General features: G+C 34.5%; 3 protein-coding genes and 1 pseudogene across 3 annotated transcripts; 3 read left to right on the top strand and 1 right to left on the bottom strand.

Moving 5' to 3' along the window:
- The first annotated feature begins 2,297 nt into the window (after positions 1–2,297).
- On the top strand, positions 2,298–7,385 carry LOC120123306 (isocitrate dehydrogenase [NADP]-like). The gene is made up of 15 exons (XM_039142222.1): positions 2,298–2,394; positions 2,494–2,537; positions 2,627–2,736; positions 2,829–2,866; positions 3,188–3,265; positions 3,390–3,443; positions 3,514–3,615; positions 3,757–3,848; positions 3,936–4,039; positions 4,145–4,213; positions 4,296–4,411; positions 4,584–4,618; positions 5,462–5,604; positions 6,930–7,052; positions 7,143–7,385. Exons 1-15 carry the CDS (start codon positions 2,343–2,345, stop codon positions 7,234–7,236), a joined length of 1,254 nt encoding a protein of 417 aa, XP_038998153.1. The 5' UTR covers positions 2,298–2,342; the 3' UTR covers positions 7,237–7,385.
- Positions 7,386–7,959: 574 nt separating this feature from the next.
- On the top strand, positions 7,960–11,141 carry LOC120123396 (UPF0678 fatty acid-binding protein-like protein At1g79260). Its single transcript, XM_039142296.1, has 4 exons — positions 7,960–8,024; positions 8,121–8,427; positions 8,511–8,559; positions 11,029–11,141. Exons 1-4 carry the CDS (start codon positions 7,960–7,962, stop codon positions 11,139–11,141), a joined length of 534 nt encoding a protein of 177 aa, XP_038998227.1.
- Positions 11,142–15,379: 4,238 nt separating this feature from the next.
- On the top strand, positions 15,380–18,302 carry LOC120123298 (aspartic proteinase NANA, chloroplast-like). The gene is made up of 2 exons (XM_039142215.1): positions 15,380–15,999; positions 17,439–18,302. The coding sequence occupies exons 1-2, from the start codon at positions 15,395–15,397 to the stop codon at positions 18,262–18,264; spliced, it is 1,431 nt and encodes a 476-aa protein (XP_038998146.1). The 5' UTR covers positions 15,380–15,394; the 3' UTR covers positions 18,265–18,302.
- A 31-nt stretch (positions 18,303–18,333) lies between these two features.
- Positions 18,334–21,643, bottom strand: LOC120123299 (annotated as a pseudogene).
- Positions 21,644–21,725: the final 82 nt, after the last annotated feature.

Here is a 21,725-nt window from a genome sequence, read left to right as displayed (position 1 = left end):
AACCATTCAGGGGGAATCGATACCCCCTTGGGGGGGAATCGGTTCCCTCTGAGCAATCTGAAATTTTTGGCTTTGAAATGGTTCGAAATATTTTGTAAAATTGTTTTGAAATTATTTTAAGTTTAAAACTTAATTTTACACTTGAGTAAGGATTAAAAATGACATTTGAAAGATTTGGAGTAATATTTTGATATTCGAATAATTATATCGAATATACTTAGAAAATCTTTTGGAAAATCTTAAAATTCATTTATCTTAATTTGTTATATCGAAATATAAAAATGTTTTCAACACATCCGCTCAAAACCTAACCGGTGGGTCACGTCGTAGTCGCCGCTCTCGTTGTCTGCCGCCGTGGGTAAGTTTCAGTGTTAGTTTTGGGCTTTTTTGTAATTTAAAAGAAATAAGAGTTTTTTTATTATAAATATAATTATATTTTTAAAATTTATTTTTAAAAATAAAATTTTCAAACTTACCAGATTGTAACACGTGTCACTTAACGGAGAAAACTAACAGTCCGTCACAACGTGACCCATTTTGAGTAACGGAATAAAACGTTAGGCACCAAACTGAAACGAAAAAACATTAGGCACTAAACTGGAAAAATGGGCATACGTTGGGCACCTTTTCTATATTTAAGCCAATAATTTATAAACTAAAACTAACAAAAAAAAGTTTAATAATACATAACTATATAAGGGTTTAAACTATTGAATAAATAAATAAATATAAAAGATATATGCTATAATATGAAGCAAAATAATAATAACAAATAACAATAAATAATAAAATTTCATGCAAAAATATAGGGACTGATATATAATAAACAATGAAATAGGGGCCAAAACAAATAAAAATATAAGGGCCTATCAATAATCCTTGTTATTCCATGCTAAAGCAATGGTTAAAAAAAATACAAACGAAGCTATAAGGACTTAATTTATAAATATAACAATTTCAAGCAACATTACAAATAAGAACTAAAATGTAACAAATGTCAAATTAGTGAATTAAACTAGGCATTTAAGTAAAAGATATTAACAGAGCACACAATGACTAAAATATAAGAATGATAAAATTTGTGGTTCAAAATAAAAAATAACCCGCATTTCATTTTAGGACTGAAATGTAAGCATACAAAACTCGATCGGCGGCGACCACTATTTGCCGACGATGAAAGAGGACAAGATGACCACCGATCGACGCGTCTTTTTACCCTAAGTATGAATTCAGACCCTAATAGCTTCAAAATGGCTAGATCGACGTAGATCTACGAAGAAGCTTTCAATTTTTACGGTTTCCGACGACCTTTCTAATCTCCAACTAACAACACACGAGGATAAGTCTCTTCTCTCCCTTTCTCCTCCTTTCTTTTTCTATTTTGTTCTCGATTTTTTTGTTTCGAATGGCTATGGTTGCTGATAGTTGATAACAATGATTTCTTTCTCACTTTTCTTTTTCTTTTTCTTTTTCTCCTTTTTTTATTTTTTCTCTGGTTCGAATCTTTCCTTTTCCTTTTTGAACCACCTCTGTTTTCTACTTTAATGGTGTGATGGTTGGATTTGGTAGAGACTAGATGAATGCCTAGATTTTTCGAGAATGGGTGGATTTGATTTTATTTTTTTATTAGATTTTACTAATTTATTTGGATTTTTTAATTTTTTGTTTGATTGTGATTTGATTTGACTTATGGTTGAATAGGGGAGGTGAGGTTGAGGTGACCAATGACATAATTCTCCGATAGTTACGACGATGGTAATAGTAGTGACGATGGCGCGAACATAAAATTATAAAAGTTAGGGTTAGGTTTGATATTTTGGACTAGGTTTTAATTGGATCTTAGTAAGCATAAATTAAGATCTGGTATATTGGTGGAGCCTACGAAATAAAAATAATAAAATAACGTTAATAAATAATAAAATCAAATAACAATAAAAGAAATCTAAATGAAAATTAATTGTTACAATATAAACGAGTAAAAAATAAAAATTAATAGTATCTCGTATAATTTACTCTTACATATAAATCAAACAAAAAAACTCAATGCAACCTAACCCATTTTTTTAACTTTGGTCGGAGAAAAAAACAAAAAAATAAAAATAAACTATCGATGACACCAATCACAATGTGAACTGCCGACCCAGTTGTGTCCGCTGAAAAACACTGCGAGTGAGCCAACCCGATTTGGAATTCAATCATTTATCTCGACCGTGGGCCACATAAGGGAGGCGTATGCGAAGTCGATGCTGAGAGTCTGCTGAATAAATCTCTCGTTGACCTTTATTTGAAGGAGTTGGCGATCGGGATTGCGGTGGTTCTTTTCAACCAAATTTCGAGTCGAAATGTCGTTCCCTAGTAAGATTAAGGTGATGAATCCCATAGTCGAGATGGACGGTGAGATTTTAATCCCTAAAACCTCCTCTTCAGTCTTCCCGCTTTTATTTGTCTACCTTAATTGCTGATTCTTCCCTTCGTCTTCTTTTTCAAATGTAGGAGATGAAATGACTCGTGTTATCTGGAAATCTATAAAGGAAAAGGTATTTTTCTTTGTCTTTTTATTTCAATTTGTTTTGTTTTGTTTTGTTTTTTCCCCTTTCTCACGTCTGTTTTGGTCGAATGTTTTCAGCTAATTTTCCCCTTCTTGGAGTTGGATATAAAGTATTATGACCTTGGTCTTCTTAATCGTGATGCCACGAATGATGAAGTTACAGTCGCAAGTGCTGAAGCTACTCTTAAGTATGGCTTTGAAATCAGTGTTAATATGTTTGTAATTGTATACATTTGATGTCTTTGCTTTGATGTTAATTCCTTTGTATATGTAATTGTAGGTATAATGTAGCAATTAAGTGTGCAACTATAACTCCAGGTATGGATTTCCTAAACCTTTTATTTGCTAAAGAGAGGGCGGTGAGGAAGAAATAAAAGATGATACAATGGGGGAAAAGAAGAAAAACCAAATTAGTAAATTCAATTTGTGTGTGTATAGTTTTTGTAAGAAGAGGCATAGGTGAAAGTGGTTCCATTTTTCATGCAAAGTCATCGGAAAAATGTCATATCATCATGGTAATGGTGTTTTCCTAATGGAATTAGTAATTTACTCATTAGAGAATGTCATGGTAGAGTTCTGCAGTTGTCCAACTTGACTAAGAGTGTTCATTGAAGTGATTTACTATATGATATTTGACAGATGAAGGACGTGTTAAGGAATTCAACTTAAAGAAAATGTGGAAAAGTCCAAATGGAACTATTCGAAACATTTTAAATGGTAAGTGTTTCTCACTTGGTATGATTTTGTTCCCAGTTTATTGTTATTATTTTTATTTGCTTTTGTTCAGGGATTTGAAAGGGCTCAAATTATTTCTCCTCTTTTTTCTTTTTTGTGACTCCAGGAACAGTTTTCAGGGAACCAATTATTTGCAAAAATGTCCCTCGGCTTGTTCCAAGTTTGTGCACATTCTGTTTCATTATTCTTATCAGTACTGTTATTTGTTTTATTCATCTAAAACATTTCAGGCTGGACTAAGCCAATCTGCATCGGGAGACATGCTTTTGGCGATCAGTACCGAGCAACTGATTTAGTTGTACAAGAACCTGGAAAACTCTTGCTTGTTTTTGGTAATCTCCTGCTTTAACAGAGAAATTCTGTCAATCTATAGGTTTTATACTTTGACATGATATTGCAGATTTTCTGTAGAAGAAAACCCAAATTCATCTTAATTTAATCTTATTTTATCTCATGAATCTTTATTTTTGCAGTTCCTGATACGAGTGGTGAGAAGGAGGAGTTCGAGGTTTTCAACTTCAAAGGTGCTGGTGGTGTAGCTTTGTCCATGTACAACACTGATGAGGTACATGTTCAACATGTATTGTCGATTGTATGCTCAACAGGTTTCTAGAAGCCATTAACTATCATTGTGGCTTTGAATTGAAAACAGTCTATTCATGCTTTTGCCGAGTCTTCAATGAACAATGCTTACCAGAAAAAATGGCCACTTTATCTTAGCACAAAAAACACGATTCTGAAGAGTTACGATGGAAGGTTTGCATTTGCATTATATGTTTTTTTTATATTCTTATTTGATCTTTGTAACCATTTATTCCTATCATTCGGTGATATCTTCTGATGTTTTTCTTTTTTCTGAAGATTCAAAGACATTTTCCAGGAAGTTTATGAAACTCGATGGAAATCCAGGTTTGAGGCAGACGGTATATGGTGAGATACAGTACCCATTGCAGTTTGCTCTTGTTCTATTTGGAGTAACTTCACTAGCATGACTTGCTTTGCTGTATTGTAGGTATGAGCACCGTCTTATTGATGATATGGTTGCTTATGCTCTAAAAAGCGAAGGAGGGTATGTATGGGCATGCAAAAACTATGATGGAGATGTGCAGAGTGATTTCCTAGCCCAAGGTCTTGCATATTTAAGATTATTACATCTGCTTCATATATAATTATAATCAACTGCTTCTCTGAAAGTAAAAGAGGCATTACTTTGAGAAATTTCTAACGAAGGTTTTAATGCCATGCTTCATTTCCTTTGTTGATTTCCTAAGCTTTTTTTTTTCTTTTTGGCACGGGACAGGGTTTGGATCTCTTGGGTTGATGACATCAGTGCTGGTATATTTTCTCCTGTCTCCCCCCCTCCCTTCTTCAACTAAACATATCCGTAAATAGATAGGAAACAGCACCCATAGCGAAATGGCTTCATACATATAAAAGATAAAAGGAAAAAGACAGACATTACATCCATGCACAAGCACCCACAATGTAACAACCATTACGGACAATTTTGGTGAGATATAATCTGTGAAATCTCTGAGCAGTAAGCTTTTAGCATGAAACAGAAAATGGGAATCAAGTGATGTTCTGAAAAAAAAAGTTGTAATTCAATTTCAGAAAGACTAAATATCTGAGAAAGAAATAAATGGTATACTTTGGTGCTCAGGTGGTTAATGTCTGATGCAGACTGCAGAAGCATCAAAGAAAAATGAGAATTTGTGGGCGTATGGAAAATTGTAATTTCTGCTTTTGACTAAAACAAAGTAAAAACTGAAGAAAATGCTGTCCTTGACTAATTTTCATGAATAGAAAAACAAAATACTTCTCAGATTTTTCTTTCAGCATTTCTTTAGCCTTCTTTCAAAAGGATATCCATCATCTCTTAGAATGGGGAAAACTAGGTCATGTTGATTAACGATTCATGAATTTAACATAAAGGTTTTACTAACATGGCATTAATGTAATTTGTAAATTAGTTGAATAATATTTTTAACTCCAGTAAATTTACGTAAAGTCGTTACGGACACTACATGAAATTTGGTTCTTATAGTGGTTACAGTATATGAATTTGAACAATTCATTATGCTTGTAATGCCTTCGGCTACTATGATAAACCCCCCAACTATAATTTTAAATTCTCATATTTTCCTTTTGGATATGTGTAATTGAATTTTTTTTCAGGTGTGCCCAGATGGAAAGACTATTGAAGCTGAAGCAGCTCATGGCACGGTTACCCGCCACTACCGTGTTCATCAAAAAGGAGGTGAAACCAGCACTAATAGCATAGCATCAATTTTTGCTTGGTCACGAGGCCTTGCACACAGGTATTGTTTTGTTATTCTCAATCTAGTTATTGAGTTCATGTGGTGTGTTTTGTCAAAAGCTTGGAATTCTTATGGCGGTGTTTTGAGTCCCCTTGGAAATTGGGAATTCTTGATGACCAACAACGTGCAGGAAAATACACAATACTTCAAAATTCTTGCATTTGGAATTTGTAAATCGGCAGAACAGTAGATAAAAGAATCTCTTGTATTTTTAATAATCTGGTTACAGCTTTAGGGACCTAAATATATACACGTATTTAAGAGTCTTAATAGGAAAGTCGGCCATACAAGAAATATGAGAACACCAGTAAGTTAGCCTATAAACTAGGATCAAATCTGTCAACAATATGTCCATATCAAAAAGGTAAGTTGCTCTCCACATACACATATATACACATATATATACATATATATAAATATATATATATATTGTTTGAAAGACTCTCAATCATTTGACAATGAACACTCATACATTCTTGCAGACATCTTGCTCGAACTCGTGACCTCAAGGGATAACAACAATCCCATAACCATTGAGATCGCTTGGTTCGTTCATACACACACACACACACACATATAGATAGGGGTGGAATCCAATCACACTATTAGTTATACACCTTTTTAGGATCATTGGATGAGAGAAATTAAAAACTGAGATTAACAGTAGAAAATGAGAATATATTCACTGGAAAAAAAACGAGTTAATCTCAACTTTTGATTTCCCTCAATCCAAAGAACCTAAAAAAGTTTTACACAGTGTAAGTGGATCCTAACCTATATATGTATATATATAATATTAAGGTATAAACGGAAAAGGAGTACCATAATCCTTTTTTGTTGTAATGATAGATATTTTGCATGCTATCATCTTAGATAAAAGCTACCTGACCTATTTGTCCAATCATTATTTCAGTCATGTTAATCTCCCTTAGCCTTTCACTTTCAAACACGGATAATGGATCGCATAATTTAAACTTGAACTTCTGAATGTTAAAAGGCAGACTTTTCACTAGTAGTAGGATCACCTAGAATTCAATTGATTACTTAAGTATGAATCATCTGTTTGAAGCACGGATACCAAGTAATATGCCTTTTTTGAAACTACATATATGCAAAGTGGAACCCAGATAGGTTTGCTTGTAAATTATATTGCTACAGTTTAAACTTCGAATGCAGTTTGCTTGAAAAGCTAGTATGAAATCCTAAGATTCTGACTGCAATGGAATTTATATACCGAACCACCACTCGCTAGCAATGAGGATGTCTAATACTGCTCGAGAGTTGAGACTTAACATGTGCACTTAGGCATTATAATATATGTGCAGGGCAAAGTTGGATGGCAACGATCGACTGCTAGATTTTACTGAAAAGCTGGAAGCAGCCTGCGTGGGAACGGTTGAATCCGGAAAGATGACAAAAGACCTAGCGATTCTCATTCACGGACCTAGGTATGTGCTCTACTAACTTTTTAAAATTTCTGCTGCACCTTAGGCAAGTGGATGTGCATGTACACGTGATTAAATTCGTGGTTTGTGCAGGGTTACTAGGTCTCAGTATCTAAATACCGAAGCGTTCATCGATGCAGTAGCCAAGGAGTTAAGCAAAAGACTGTATGTGAAATCAAATTTGTAAAACGTGTGCATTTTGTGCCCCCCTCATCTCACTTTTATCTTTATTTGTGCGTATGCCAACAAAAAATAAATGCATGTTTGATGCTAAATAATGTCCTGAATTCTACACCAACGTATGATAAATTGAAGTTTGGGGACACTGTTATGTTTGTTCGATTGAATTAATGAGATACTTTGATGTCACAAAGTTTATTGTCTTTGATTTTATTTTTTTATTTGTAAAGTCTCATCCATGATCTTTAACACTTAGTTCTAGTCCTGTTAGCATTAAGTTATTTTCATCACCTTTTTAATTATGGTTGTTCAATTGATTGAATTGAAAATTGATGGTTTGACCGTGAGACAATTGGAAATTAAACAAATTGTTCTAAACAGTTGAAAAACTGATAATTTAATTAAAGAATATTATATAAGTATGTTTGATCTTATATCTTCTCTATATTATAACAACAAAAAATGTCAACGGAATTAAATTATTTATACTAAATGCATTTTACCAGTAATGATACAATTAATATATATGGTTCCTGAGTGCAAAACTTGAAAAATAAAACGGGTGAAGATCATTAAGGAATGAGAGTAATGTGAATCCGTTTCTTCGGACGAGTTTTTTAAATTTAAAATTTTGATTAAAAATGAATTATTTAAGAATACTTTTACCTTTCAAACAGAATTATGCATATATTTAACTGAATTGCTTTAATTTCACATCTAAAATATAGACATGGAGAGAGTTAATAACGAACGAATTAAAAATGGAGACGCGTGCGAGACAAAAGAAGAGGGCGGGCAAAGCAGAGCAGTCGTCCAACTTCATCATCCCCCGATACCACGCTCCACCCATCAAAATTTACTGTGAAAAGAGTTTGAAAAGCCATGGAGAAGGAGAAGGAGAAGGAGAAGGAAGGGATTAGCGCAGTTCACCCAGCGGTTGCACCACTGCCCTACTTGTTGGGCAAATGGAAAGGCTAAGGCCAAGGAGTATACCCCACTATCAAACTCCTTCAGATATGGCGAAGAGCTTTACTTCTCTCACGCTGCGCCTGGGAAGCCCGTCATAGCCTACTCTCACAAGACTTGGAAACTCGATTGTGGTCTGCCTATGCACTGTGAGTCCGGCTATTGGCTTCCTAAACCTGATGGCTCCATTGAAGTTGTCATTGCTCAGGGCACTGGCCTAGCTGAAGTTCTCGTATCCTCTTTTCCCTTCCTTTTTCTGTATTTAACATTCTTTTATCTTCTTTTATACTTGATAAATGTTTTCCATTTCTGAAGGGGACTGACAGTGCAGAAGACAAATCAAGTTGTAGCCAATGCTTCCAAGGTAATTAAATCCAACATTTTTTATCTTCTTTTTCATTTACCAGCTTCATATTATACTATCTTGGTGATTTCTTTTTCCATTGTATCTGTCTTAATCATTTGGTCACTTCTTTTATTTATTAGTGAGTGGTAAGTTAGATATAGGAACTGTTAACACGAGGGGATATTCCTTATCATGTTTAAATATTTTCTACTGATGCTCTTACATGTTGGACTACATGCATCGTCAAATACTATTAGGCGTTTGGAACGTTTCAGTGTTGAGCTTAGAATGCAGATTCTTTTTCCTTTTCTGCGCAACTAATCCAAGTAATCAACTGTTGAAGTTACGGGACTGGAAATCTTTTACATTGAAGTTGGGTCTAACTTGAACCGTCGATGCACTTGCGAATAGTAAGTTATTGATAAGGTGTAAACACAGAAATTTAGCTGATATGCTTCAATGTAATTCCTTAACATAAATAGGTTCTTTTTCTGAACTTCTACGATAGAATATGATGGACCTCTGAAGGTAGAACCTGCCCTTTTCTAATTCAAATTTGAGGTTGCTACTTACATATGCTTCTGGATAGAGTGTGAATCTCCACTATGTTTTTACATGTTTTGTTATCCACATTTCCATATACTTTTCCTTGATGCAAGAAGCAACCATGTCCTTTCTCTTTGAGTTTATTAGATCTACCCCTTTTTCCTTCTTCTTTGCTTGCAGTTACATCTACTTGAATTTAATCTTACTGGACTTATCAAACTAAAATTTACTTGGTTCTCTTTTTGAACTTCTTGAGAATCTTGCTGCACATTCCTCACGCTTGGCCTTTCTGAACTGCCACATCAGTCTTGGGGATTAACTTTCATCCAAAATAGTTTTCCAGCTACATTATGTGCTTGTTTTGCTTCATTTTGAGTTCTATACTGTTTGGAGTAATGTTGAAGAAGCATAGGAAATACAGAGACGAGAGATTTAGAGGGGAAGGGAAACTACGGTTATTCAGCAAAAAAAGGAAATATCAGACCAACATTTAAGATTCTCAATAATTTATAATCTAAAGTTACTAGAAACTAAAATTTAAAGTTACGAGCAAGTAGGATGTTTGTGGTTGTTAGGGCATGAGAGTAGGGAACACGGTGGGTACATGCAGATGGCAAGAGTGATGAAGCTATAGGTTGTTGGGGTCCTTACCTTTTAATTAGTTATCTTTCGAAATTAGATTTTGTCTCTAGCATTTAGTTTATGTAATTCTCATTTTGTGAACTTGTTTATCTCCATAGGTTATTATAAATTAGTCTTATCATGTTGGTTGTTTAGGCTATGAACATATCCTATTTTCTTTGTGGTTATGACCCAAGTGGCCATCAGTAGCTTAAGCTCAATCTGGTAGTATCCATTGACCGAACTGTTATATGGGTTTAACTGGTTCGCATACATTCATATCAGATGCAGAATGTTATTTCTACTACCCAAATTTTAGACAACCTCATAGTACAGAAGCATGCATCATGCTGGTACAGGCTCTGATCCTAATAGTAACGATCTAGGGCTAAGCATCTCAAGCCCCCACGATTTTTCTAGCCTAAACCGTGTGACCCTTGAAAGCTTAAGCTCAAGTTGCAACTTTTGATTGACCTAGAGGGTTAAAAGCAACAAAGTCTACTCTTCTGCATGAAGTGGAAAGAGAAAAGGTGAAAACAAAAGCTTTTCTTTTCATACTGAATCACCACATTTATCATGAGGATGAAAGAGAGCGTGGTTAGAAAATATCAAGAAATCAAGCATTTTCTTACATGGCTATGAAAGCAATATCAAAGACTTAGAGGATGGCGATGAAGAAAACCTCAAACAAGTTGAGGGTGGCATGGAAAACCCTAAACAAGTACAAGATGTTATTATGGCATCAAACAATAGTAATTTTCTCATGTGCCATAAGATACATGAAAATGGATTGGATAATGAAGTTAATGGGTAGCGTTTCAACAATTCCTCATTTCTTGTAATGAATATGAACTTGATTCTTAGTCTTGAAAGTTAAGTTCAGCGGACTGGAGCTCTTAACAAGGTAGCACTTTTCTAAACCGTTTAGTCTCTAAATGTGTAGATTCAACTTGCATATTCCCAACATTCTCTGGTTTAGACATATCATTTCGTGTTAACTTATCTCATTCCACCTCTTTGTTTTCAACTTTTTATTCTTCTTTTTTTGTTTTCTATGATGGAATTTAAATGACTGGTTTCCCCAAAATTTTCAAGCGTTATCTTTTTAATGGTTAAAGGCATTCATGTTTGAAAGTGGGATCAATTGGAATCCAAAGAAGCAGAGAAAAATACCCTAACTAATAATCTAAAATTATAGATTAGACAGTTTGAGACTTATGTTTTTGCTCCATCTTGAGTGAAGAACACAGTTTGGATGGCTTTTGAAGAATAAAGTTGAGCCTTATTAACCGCCATTCACCATTTTTTTTGGTTGAGCAGGTGAGGAAGATAATGAGATGGTTAACGGGGAACTACATTGTCTTGTTCAAATCGCTACCAATCTTACCACTCTTCAACCACATCGTAAAGTTGTGCTCAAGAAGCTGCCATAGAACTTCAAAGCAAGTACTTTTTATCTCGTTGGACCGAATCGAACTATTTTCGTATTTAATATTACGAAACTCCGGTTCCAGTCCAGACCAGATAAGCCGCTTGTTTTGGCTACAGAAGTATTGCAATGTTTGGTGGCCAAGGCCCAAGTCACATTCCCTGCTCAGGAACTTGATTATTGTGTATTGAGTGCCAACACATTAACTGTTGACTTGAACTTATGCTGGAAAAAATCGCTACTAAACTTCATGACAGACAACATATGCTGAAAAAAGAGTCGGTAATTATCCCCAACTTTCGGCTGGGTGCAGATTGCAGATTGAGAAAATTAAGGGTGTGATTGAACAGCTGGATCCTCCTTGAATTTGCATTACTCGACTAAATCAAGTGTCTAAACCCCAAGGCTTTTGATTGATAATGTTAAGTCATTTTGGTTTTCAGTTGGTTCACGTAATCACCTTCGATTCAATAATTTATAATCTAGTTGGTCCGGTTTGCTTTGTGTCGTCACTTATAAAACGTAATATTCGATAAATTTTTTATTTAGTTTGTGTAATAACTTCTTTTCCATGTTTTTAGTTTAGTGGCATATGTTCAACCAGTTTTTCATCATCTCATGCGATGCGAGTAAAACCCTTGAATTTAATGCAAGTTCGTTGGCAACGACAATCCTTTAAGGACCAACTTGAAAAGAAATCTTGATTATGGATAAAATCAACGATTTTATCCAATTTAATGCCGAATTCCGGTTACCAATTAATAAAAGGGGCCCAGCTTCTCTAATTTATGTCCATCCAGTCATGGATTGATTCTCTAAAACATGCACTTTAAAGTATACGTCAATATTAATAATAAGCAATCAATTGTGTGATAAATTTTATTCAACTATGATTATTATGTTAAAATTCGATTATGGTGTGTTAGAATTTATGGTGCTTTATCGATCAACCAAAATTATTGCTAAGAGGGGGTGAATTGGTCTTTTTAAATTTTTGGGAATTAAGGATAAATGTGATAGGAAAATTTGCTCAAAGATTTTAGTGGTTCAACTTCCTCAATGAAGTCTACATCCACAACCTTAGCTTCTCACTACGGATTTCTAACAAATTCACTAATTTGTTTTTTCTTTTTCTAGGCTCAAGAGTAACCTTTACAAATTCTCTATCTTTTACAATGGTTAAGATAGAACCAAAATCTCTTTTTAATAAAGATAAAAGGTTGTAAACAAAAACCTTTCAAAGGAAGGTGTTTACACAATTTAGCTCACTAAAACACTCTATGTACAAGATAAAAGGAAAAATAAGATTGAAAGAGTTTTTCCCTTGATATGGATTGCTTATGTGTTGTAACCTTCTTTAAGTGTCCTCAACTTGATTTTATATGTTGGAATGAGTTACTAGTTATTTCTAGTCGCTGGAGATGTTTTGGAGTCGTTAGAAGCCTTAATTTTGAGCATTAAATACTCACCTACAACTTTGGTATTGATATCGAGACCGAGCATGAAAAACATTCAAAATTATAGTCTTTGAAGCCTATGTATCGATACTATTTGAAGGAGTGTCGATACTCACCTCCCAGTATCGATACCACACCATGGTATTAATACCATAAAAGCCTTCTGAAATTTCGATCTCGAGACTGGAAACAATGTTTGGCTAATTTCGAGTGTTTTGAGCTTTAAAACAATATTTAAAAGTTCGACAAAATTATAAAACATTTAAAACATAATTTTTAAATTATTTTGGACTTTAAATTATTTCTGAATCATTTGAGCAAATTCAAAGAAGTCCAAAAACATTTTGTCCTTATTTGTTATATCAAAATATATGTTCAACAATCTCACCCTTTCGATATAACAAAACATTTGAAAAACAGTTTTTGGCAAAATCTCCCCCTTATTTAAACAAAGGTTGAATAGGAGAATTAATATGGAAAATATTTAAGCTCCCCTTATTTCATTCTTGAAATTGAATTTTTCAAACCAATATTTCTCCCCTTTTTGTTATATCAAAAATAATTCAAACATTTAGGTTCAAAAATTACAATGGAGAACAAGTAGAAATTTTAACATAAAAACCATTTGAAAAATCAAAAAGCCCCCCTTAATAAATGCCTTCCAAAAAAATTAGACTTTAAAGGTCTGACACTTAAAAAAATTGAATTTCTACAAAAATGAACAAACATGTTAGTAACACATGAAATTCACTAAATCCAAGTTTATATTACTTTATACAATATTAACATGAAACATTAAAGTTCATATGCATAAAGCTATTCAAAAATGTCATGCACTTGAGAATTTTGATATCAATTGTTAGAGAGATAACATTTCCAATAAGTATACATGCATAGACATTTAAATTTAATGTCAAGATTAAAATTTTGTAAAAGAAAACAAAGAATTAAACAAATCTGACCAAAAATCATTATGATGAACCGATAAAAATCATTGAAACTTTAAAACGTTCACCATAACACATTTTAACATACATGAGATGAAAAAACAACATATAATCATTTTGCTCAACAACTCATGCATGCATAAAACAAAATGGGCAAGCAATTATGTAAAATTAAAAAAGATTTAAGTTTAGAGGTTACTCATTCCTCATTTTGTGTGGCTATAGCATTTGAATTTCTTCACTTTTGTCACCATTGCTCCCACACACCTACAAGAGACATTTACTTTGTTTTTAGTACCCAAATTTCTTTGGGTCCTTGAATTTTAGTTTCAATACCCCTTGTTCCTTTAAGAACTCATACTTGTCCAATTTTAAAACGTTTTTAAAAAAAGTTCGGAAAATCAAATCATAAGTCATTTTTTAGAAAATAAAAAGAAAATTTTATTGATTAAGAAAATGTTTTTCTTCCGACCAAACACTAAAAAATAAAGAAAATATTTTATGTGAAACAAACCGGCCTAAGAGTAAAATTTTCATTGTCTTCTCTTATGTAAAATTTGTTCGAAAAAAATTTATTGTAAAAGACTTTAGACAAAATCTCTGTATTTATGAGCAAGTTCTTTTCATTATCAACTTACTTTTTTCGACTTGTTAATGAAATTAATAATATCGTAATGTCTTTCATTAAAGACGTGTTATATGTTAAACAACAATGCATTTACAATGCCTTTCATTAAACTCGTAATTTAATTAATTGAAGTATCAATATAGTCATTTATGAGTGGAACATCTTTTAATTTAAAAAACGTTACTCAAAATTTAATAAGCATTAGTTTTTTTCTATAATATTTTTAAATTAAATGTAGAACTTAACCGTGATTTAATTAAAGATAACTTTATTTATATTTATTTAACGTTAGAATAAAATTATAGACTTGATAATCTATTTTATAGGCTTAATTTGACAGAAATAATTTTATAGTAGGTAAGAGATGCAAACTAACATGCAGGCAGCCAGCTAGCTGGTACTGATTTTTTAGTCTATTTTTTATTTATTTATTTATTTATTTATAATCTTATTTTAATATTTCTGATTTCTGACAAATTCCACCAACTGTTTCTTCCGTTCTACAATCTGATTTATAATTTTAGACTTACACGTACAAAGGTCAACCACAATTTATCAAAAATTAATTTCTAAAAAAAAATATTTGATTTCTAATATGAATATATTATAGTATATTATAAATAAGAGTAAAATACATATTTAGTCACTCATCTATTCCAATATTTTTGGTTTTGGTTACTCAATTATTTTTTTTTAAATCATATCGAACGTTACGTTTTAAAATCATATCTAACGTTACATTGTTAAAAAATAAATATAACTGATGATGTGATCATTTTTAATTTTTTAATGATAACATGATATTACTTTATGATTATAACTTAGTATTAACTTTAATTTTTCAAAGGCGGATGATCAAAATGGAACCAAGAGATAACATCAAGTATGATTTTGAAAGAAAATAGTTGGATGATCAAAATAACAATGCAGGAATAGTTAATGACTAAATATTTAGTTTACCCTATAAACTACAAGAGGATATGACAGTTACTATTAATTAGAAGGAAAATTCACACACACTGTGTGTGTGGTTGAAGGCTTCAAGCTATATATATATATATATATATATATATATGTATATGCTATTTATTACAAGAGGCAAGTACAACCTAATAGTATACTAATGCCAGATTTAAACCATATATTCTTATCTATACGTTTTTTCTGTAGATTTCCCTTCCTCTCTCGACCTCTCCTTGTTTGGTTTCTCAGTGGGCATAAACTTATGGAGGGGAAACTGATGATTTTGCTCCCTTTGATCGTCTTCTTCTCCACCGTTGAAGCTCAGCAACATGTCGAGAAAATGCAGCATCACCAAAATTCCGATTCCTTCACATTAGAGTTAGTCCACAGGCACGCTTTTCAGTTCACCAACAACAAGCTTAAAACTCGGCAAGAACGCCTCGAGGACCTTCTCCATCGTGACGTTATCCGCCACCGTATCGCCTCCCACAGAGTGCAAACCCGAAGAAGATCCGGAGAAGCCATCTCAGCCTCGGCTTCCACCGAAATGCCGCTCGCCTCGGCTGTAGATTACGCGATAGCGCAGTACTTTACGACACTTAACATCGGGACTCCGTCGCAGAAGTTCCGGTTGGTGGTCGACACGGGGAGCGATCTGACGTGGGTGAGTTGTCGCTATGGATGTTCGGGACGTGGTGGTGATTGTAGCAGAAAGGGGAGGATGAAGGGAAATAGGGTGTTCCATGCTCCTTCATCTTCTTCCTTTAGCCCCATCCCTTGCGCCTCAGAGATGTGTGATGTTGTTGCCAGCCCCTTCACTCTCACAACATGCCCTACGCCACTCACTCCTTGTGCCTATGCTTACAGGTACCTAACTTCTTCGTCTTAAATTTTAAGTTGGGAAAATAAATTATTAATAAAAAAATATAAAATAATATTTAAATTATATAATAATTTAAAATTTTCAATGATACGGGATCTTTGTAGACTTATTTTAATTCATCCCTGATGCTGCATTAAGAATCCAATGTCGGTAACAACTGACCTAATATTTCGGTCGAGTGTCGTATACAAGTATAAGTTCCGGACATCACAAGTGTCTGGTTTGAATGGTTCTCTCTTCATACCTGTTTTTTATGTACAAAACCAAAGCCTAAAAATGGTCGGCAAATGCATTTCTAAAGTAAATGCTGTTGGGGAGTTAATAGCTTGCATTTAGGGTTCACTGCTTCTTTTGTAGTTTGGCTTTAAATGCATTAGACAAGGCTAAACCCCACCCAAAGTTACTATGGATTCGGCGAGTGAGATCTTCGGCCACGTTTCTAGCTGAATTACAGTTATGGTGACATAATAGAGTATATAGATTATTTATTGATCTGAGAATAAATGGTGAGTGGTAGAGTTAACTGACGAGGCTGCCTGGCCAGCTGCAGATGCATTAGCCCATCCTACACAACGGTGTTGGTGATAGTTATTATTTGTAGGTAAGGTTCACATGACTCCAAATAATTTGGCACCCAAAACAGGACATTCAAGTCCTGGAATGGGACACGCTTTTGCGAATGCCAGTAATTCCTAGTGGTACTGGCTAACTGTGTTTGCTTTTATTTATGGATACATGTGTTCCGATTAATTTGAGTTTTTCTTATATTTTTTATTGATCTCTTAATGCATCTTTGTTATTATTCTTTCGCTTGCGTGGGATCTTAACCTCGTGGTCGTGGGATCGAGTCTCACTGAGGGCAATTCATAAAGGAAGTCTTCCACGAAAGCTGCTCTCAACCTGGTGTTGGGGGCAGCCTACTACCCTACCTCCCTCTTACCCCATTACATATGGGAATAGGGTCAGCTAATTTTTTTTATTCTTTCGCTTGTCGAGTTTTGAAATTTTTAGAGTTTTATATCCTTGGATCAATTGTAGTTATGACTACTATCATTCCCTTTATCAATTAAATCTATTACCTAATAGTTAGATCTATTTACCTGTCAATCCATCAATAATCATCAACCTTGTGATTGACACTAGCCATGTATTATCTGGTATTAGTGATATATATACACGTACAAGCAAAGATGAGGAGAGAGCTCAAAATTCACCCTTCATCATTTTTAACCATTTTCTTTTTAATAATTTATAGAAGCTCTCCGTCTAAATCAAATGGATGAATCATACAAAAATCACATCAATCTCATTTCTCTCGTCAATAAATTATTAAATTTTTATTTTAAAATATCATTATGATTCGAATTAATTTTCAATTTTTTTGAATTTTTTCTCCCATTTAATTTTACTTGTCTTGAAACAGTTATGTAGATGGGTCAGAAGCAGTGGGAGTCCTAGCGAACGAGACCATAACTGTTGGTCTTACCAATGGTAGAAAAACGAGGCTCCGTAACGTGGTAATTGGATGCACTAACTCTTACAAAGCCTCAATTGGCCACATCGATGGCATCTTGGGGATATCCAATACAAAGTATTCTTTCACAACGTATGCTGCAGAGAAATTCGGTGCAAGATTTTCTTATTGCCTGGTTGATCATCTCAGCCACTTAAACGTCACCAATTACCTCACCTTCGGCAAACGTCGAAACCAAGTGAAAGTGTTGGGCAACACTCGCTATACCAGGCTGGAACTCGACGCCATCCCTTCATTTTACGCTGTAAATGTTAAGGGAATCTCCATCGGTGGCAAAATGTTGGAGATACCTATGAAAGTGTGGGACACGACACAAGGCGGTGGAATGATCATCGATTCCGGCACCAGCTTGACAAGACTAGTGGATTCCGCGTACCGAACGGTGATGGAAGTCCTTACAAAGTCGGTTTCTAAGTACCAACGGGTGAAGTTGGATACAATACCAATGGAATATTGCATCAATGCTACTGCCGGCTTCGATAAGACTTTGGTGCCGAAATTGATCATTCACTTCAAAGATGGAGCTCGGTTCGAGCCACACTGGAAAAGCTATATCATTGATGCTGGTGGTGGAATTAGGTGCCTTGGGTTTTCACCTGCAGGGTTTCCTGGATTATCTACAATTGGAAATATTATGCAACAGAACTATTTGTGGGAATTTGATTTGGAAGGGAAAAAGTTGGGTTTTGCCCCATCTTCTTGCAATAATAGTTAGTGTTCCGTTCCACTTGCACTCGCATTCTGTTGTTAATTTATTGCAACCCAAGTTGGCGACGGCTAATTAGAAAAGGACAAGAAGGTTAAGATAATTTAGAAGAGGGGCTACTTTAAACCAGTCTATGCTAGAGGGACTAAATTGATATAATCCCTACATAGAGGGACTTATAAATGGTAAAATATGCAGGTAATGGCAAAGCACTACTTCATTCATCTCTTTTGGAATTAGAAATATCCCTACTCGTATCATATTACTATTACCTTACTCGAGAGGCTTTAAAACACTGCAAACACAAACACCACCACCATCCTCTCCAACAAAAATCCAACCTATTAATAAACAATAACCGTATTTAGATGAAAGCAGTCCGTCCACCCCTTCGACTATGCCTATCGTAAGCAGTGTTGAATTTGTCGACTAGCTCGTTCATTGTGCTGCAAAGCAATCATCATCATCGTCATCAACATGATAATAATAATATCGAATCATTTTAGCCAAAGATGGCACATGAACATAACCCTTACCTAGAGCAGTTAGTGAACATTGCAAGATAACTAATCAACAAGGTATCATTGTATTCCTGTGAATAATTTCAAAAGAAAAGTTTCAGCAGATTAAACAATTGACAGGCAAATCCTAAAAAAGAAGGCTGCTAAATCCAAAGAAAACAAATGCTTTGAAGCAGGAAATAATTATACCAATACCAATGCATGTATGTAGAATATGTGAATTTCGAACTGTCCAGACTCAAGATCTAAACCAGTTCTATTTCCAACATACTCGCCAACTAGAACGAAAAATATCTTTCAACATGCAACAAACATCTTCCGCGAGTCTTCTACCTCTAACAAACTACTATGAAATCACAAAATTTTTAGAAGATCCTATTACCGAAACATGACCAAATGTTCTGCCAACTTTCTACAGGTAGGTTGCGTTTTCAAATCTTCCCGTACACAGAACTTAGGTAGCCACAAGAAATGGTACTCTGGGAGTAATAAGTTGAGGGGATGGTTGATCATTTTAAGATACCACACTTTTGATTGTGTCAAAGAAAAGTATGATACAAAAACCAAATCATCCTCACAACAGAAAAAATCACTACTTTCTTATGGTCAAGAAGAGCTCACCATCAGAAAGTCATCTTGAAATTTTTCTGATTCGATGGCAGGTAACCTTCTGAGGAGGCTTGATACTTGCCTTAATAGTGAATTTTCGCAAGGAATATCACCTGAAATGGAGAACATATTAGAACTAATTCATGGCCATGTAGTCCACAATAGCCCAAATAATAATAGTCAATTTTTTCTCGGCTTATCCTCTATAAGTAATATATACAACATCCAATAAGAAATGGGAAATTTCTGATAAAAAGTCATAAAAACAATTAAAGATGGTAGTGTTTATAACTTTTTACATCCATAACAATTTGTCAAATTTAGTCTTAATTTATTATGGAAATAGAAAATCATAATTTACTTTGAAGTATTCTCCATGCCTGAAACATTTATCCACGCTCAACACAGAAAAAACAGGTATCTTTCAACCACTTTTGAAAAGTCACATGCATTATGATAAATTTAATTTGCATTACATTCAGAAGGAATGGACTCATACCTTTTTGCATTCCAACGAGATAGTGATGAAGCACCCTAATTCTGCTATTCAACATCTTGATTGCACTATGAATACTAGTAAGATGAGCAGCCACTGCATGACAAATACAAAGAGCTCAGTTGTAATCATCAATTACAGAAAAGTTAAAACTAAAAAGGCTTCCGTCAAGGAAGATCATTACTTTCCACAGAAATTCCAATAAGGAAAAGAAGAATGCGAGCTTACATTGAGTTGCTGCTGAACCTCCATCAGATGGCTTTAGATGGGCAACATGATCCACAGAAATCCTCTCAGCTTCAACAGTCTTTGCCCCCCCAACCCCCCCCCCCAAAAAAAAAAAGAGAGAGAAACAACCTCAGCAATTCCAATCGGTGAAAATTAAAACAAAACTGTGTAGATAAGAATGGAAATTTGGGAAGTGTGAGTATGAACCTCAATTGTGTAGCTTGATCGGACAAAAATAAGTTGTGGAATCCCATCTATAATGTGCAGTTCTTTTATGTCGACAAGACCAAGAGGAGGATGAATAAAAATGTCATCACCAAAGAATAATTAGGAACTGTAAAGGTTATTAAAACCACCTAAACTGCACAAGATTTTCAGGTCGTGACCCTATCGGGATTATCATTCCAAGATAGTTTCTTTAAATAAAGGAAAGTTAACACATGACCAAATTAGCAAATATAGAATGTATATCTCATGTTGGAAAACGAAGCATGTATTAACAATAATGAAGGAACGAATTAGACAGACAGCTAATCAAACATAACACAACTACACTTTAAACTTTAAAATTACGTATGATAGCACATAGGATACCTCAATGCAAAAATCCGGAGACAATGAGAGGGCCGATATTGATTAATTTAAAATAATGAAATATAGAGAAACAGAAACAAACCACTTTCATAAATGGTGACTGGAAGATCCTTTTGGGCAGGATTGATTGTAGGATTGAGAAGCACATAGAGAGGGCTTTCATTAATATCCATCAACTGTAACAAATGAACAAGGAGAAATTCTTAAACAAACGCATTGTACAAAGAAAATAGGAGACAACCGAGTACTGCAATACCATAGTTCCTTTGGTAGATATTAGTTACAAATAAAAGTGGAAAGACAGACCCCTCACCGTAGCAATAAAAAATTAACAATAAGCAACACAATCAAATATGCATCTATAACTGTGAAAGAATGGGGAGGTTGAGAAAACATACAGCTTTATGAATGTGCATATCAGATTCCTGGGCATCGCTCCAGTGGAGTACCATCCAAGAATATAAAAATGGGGGAAAACCTTCTTATCTTGGAAAATAAATTCAAAGGGAAAAAAATAAATTGGAATTATAAAACCAATAAAAGAAGAAAGAAACAGAACGAAATAAAGTCTTGGTCATACAAAGCTCCTGTTTCTTCTCGAGGAAGGTGCGGTCGAGGGAGTTGGTGGAGGGATCGTAGAGAAGCTCGAAGCTGTTGAAGATCTCAACGGTGCGACCACTCTGGATACCTATGACACATCCGTAGACTCGAGGGGCTTGCTGTTGGTGTTCGACGCCGTTGACGGTGGTGGAGGTGGAGGTGAGTGGATGAGAGTTCATCTGAGACTTGACCCGAGTGTAGTGATCGGAGATGTTTACGATTACAAGAGGATGAAGCTTGAAGGTTAGGCCGCTGCTCGACGATGACGCCATTCTTTGATTCCAATATTTGATTGTATCTTCCCAGTTTCAGTCGATGCTTTGCTTTCCTGCAATTTTATTTTATTTGTATATAGTTGGAATTTTGATTTGGACTCTCTTAGGCTTAAAGATATAAATGAGAATTAAGCCCAGTCCAGCCTC

Source organism: Hibiscus syriacus, unplaced genomic scaffold (assembly GCF_006381635.1).
Source record: "Hibiscus syriacus cultivar Baekdansim isolate YM2019G1 unplaced genomic scaffold, ASM638163v2 tig00110392_pilon, whole genome shotgun sequence".
Classification (NCBI taxonomy): Eukaryota; Viridiplantae; Streptophyta; class Magnoliopsida; order Malvales; family Malvaceae; genus Hibiscus; species Hibiscus syriacus.
Note: the sequence above shows the minus strand (reverse complement) of the source record. Positions and strands in the feature narration are given on the sequence as shown.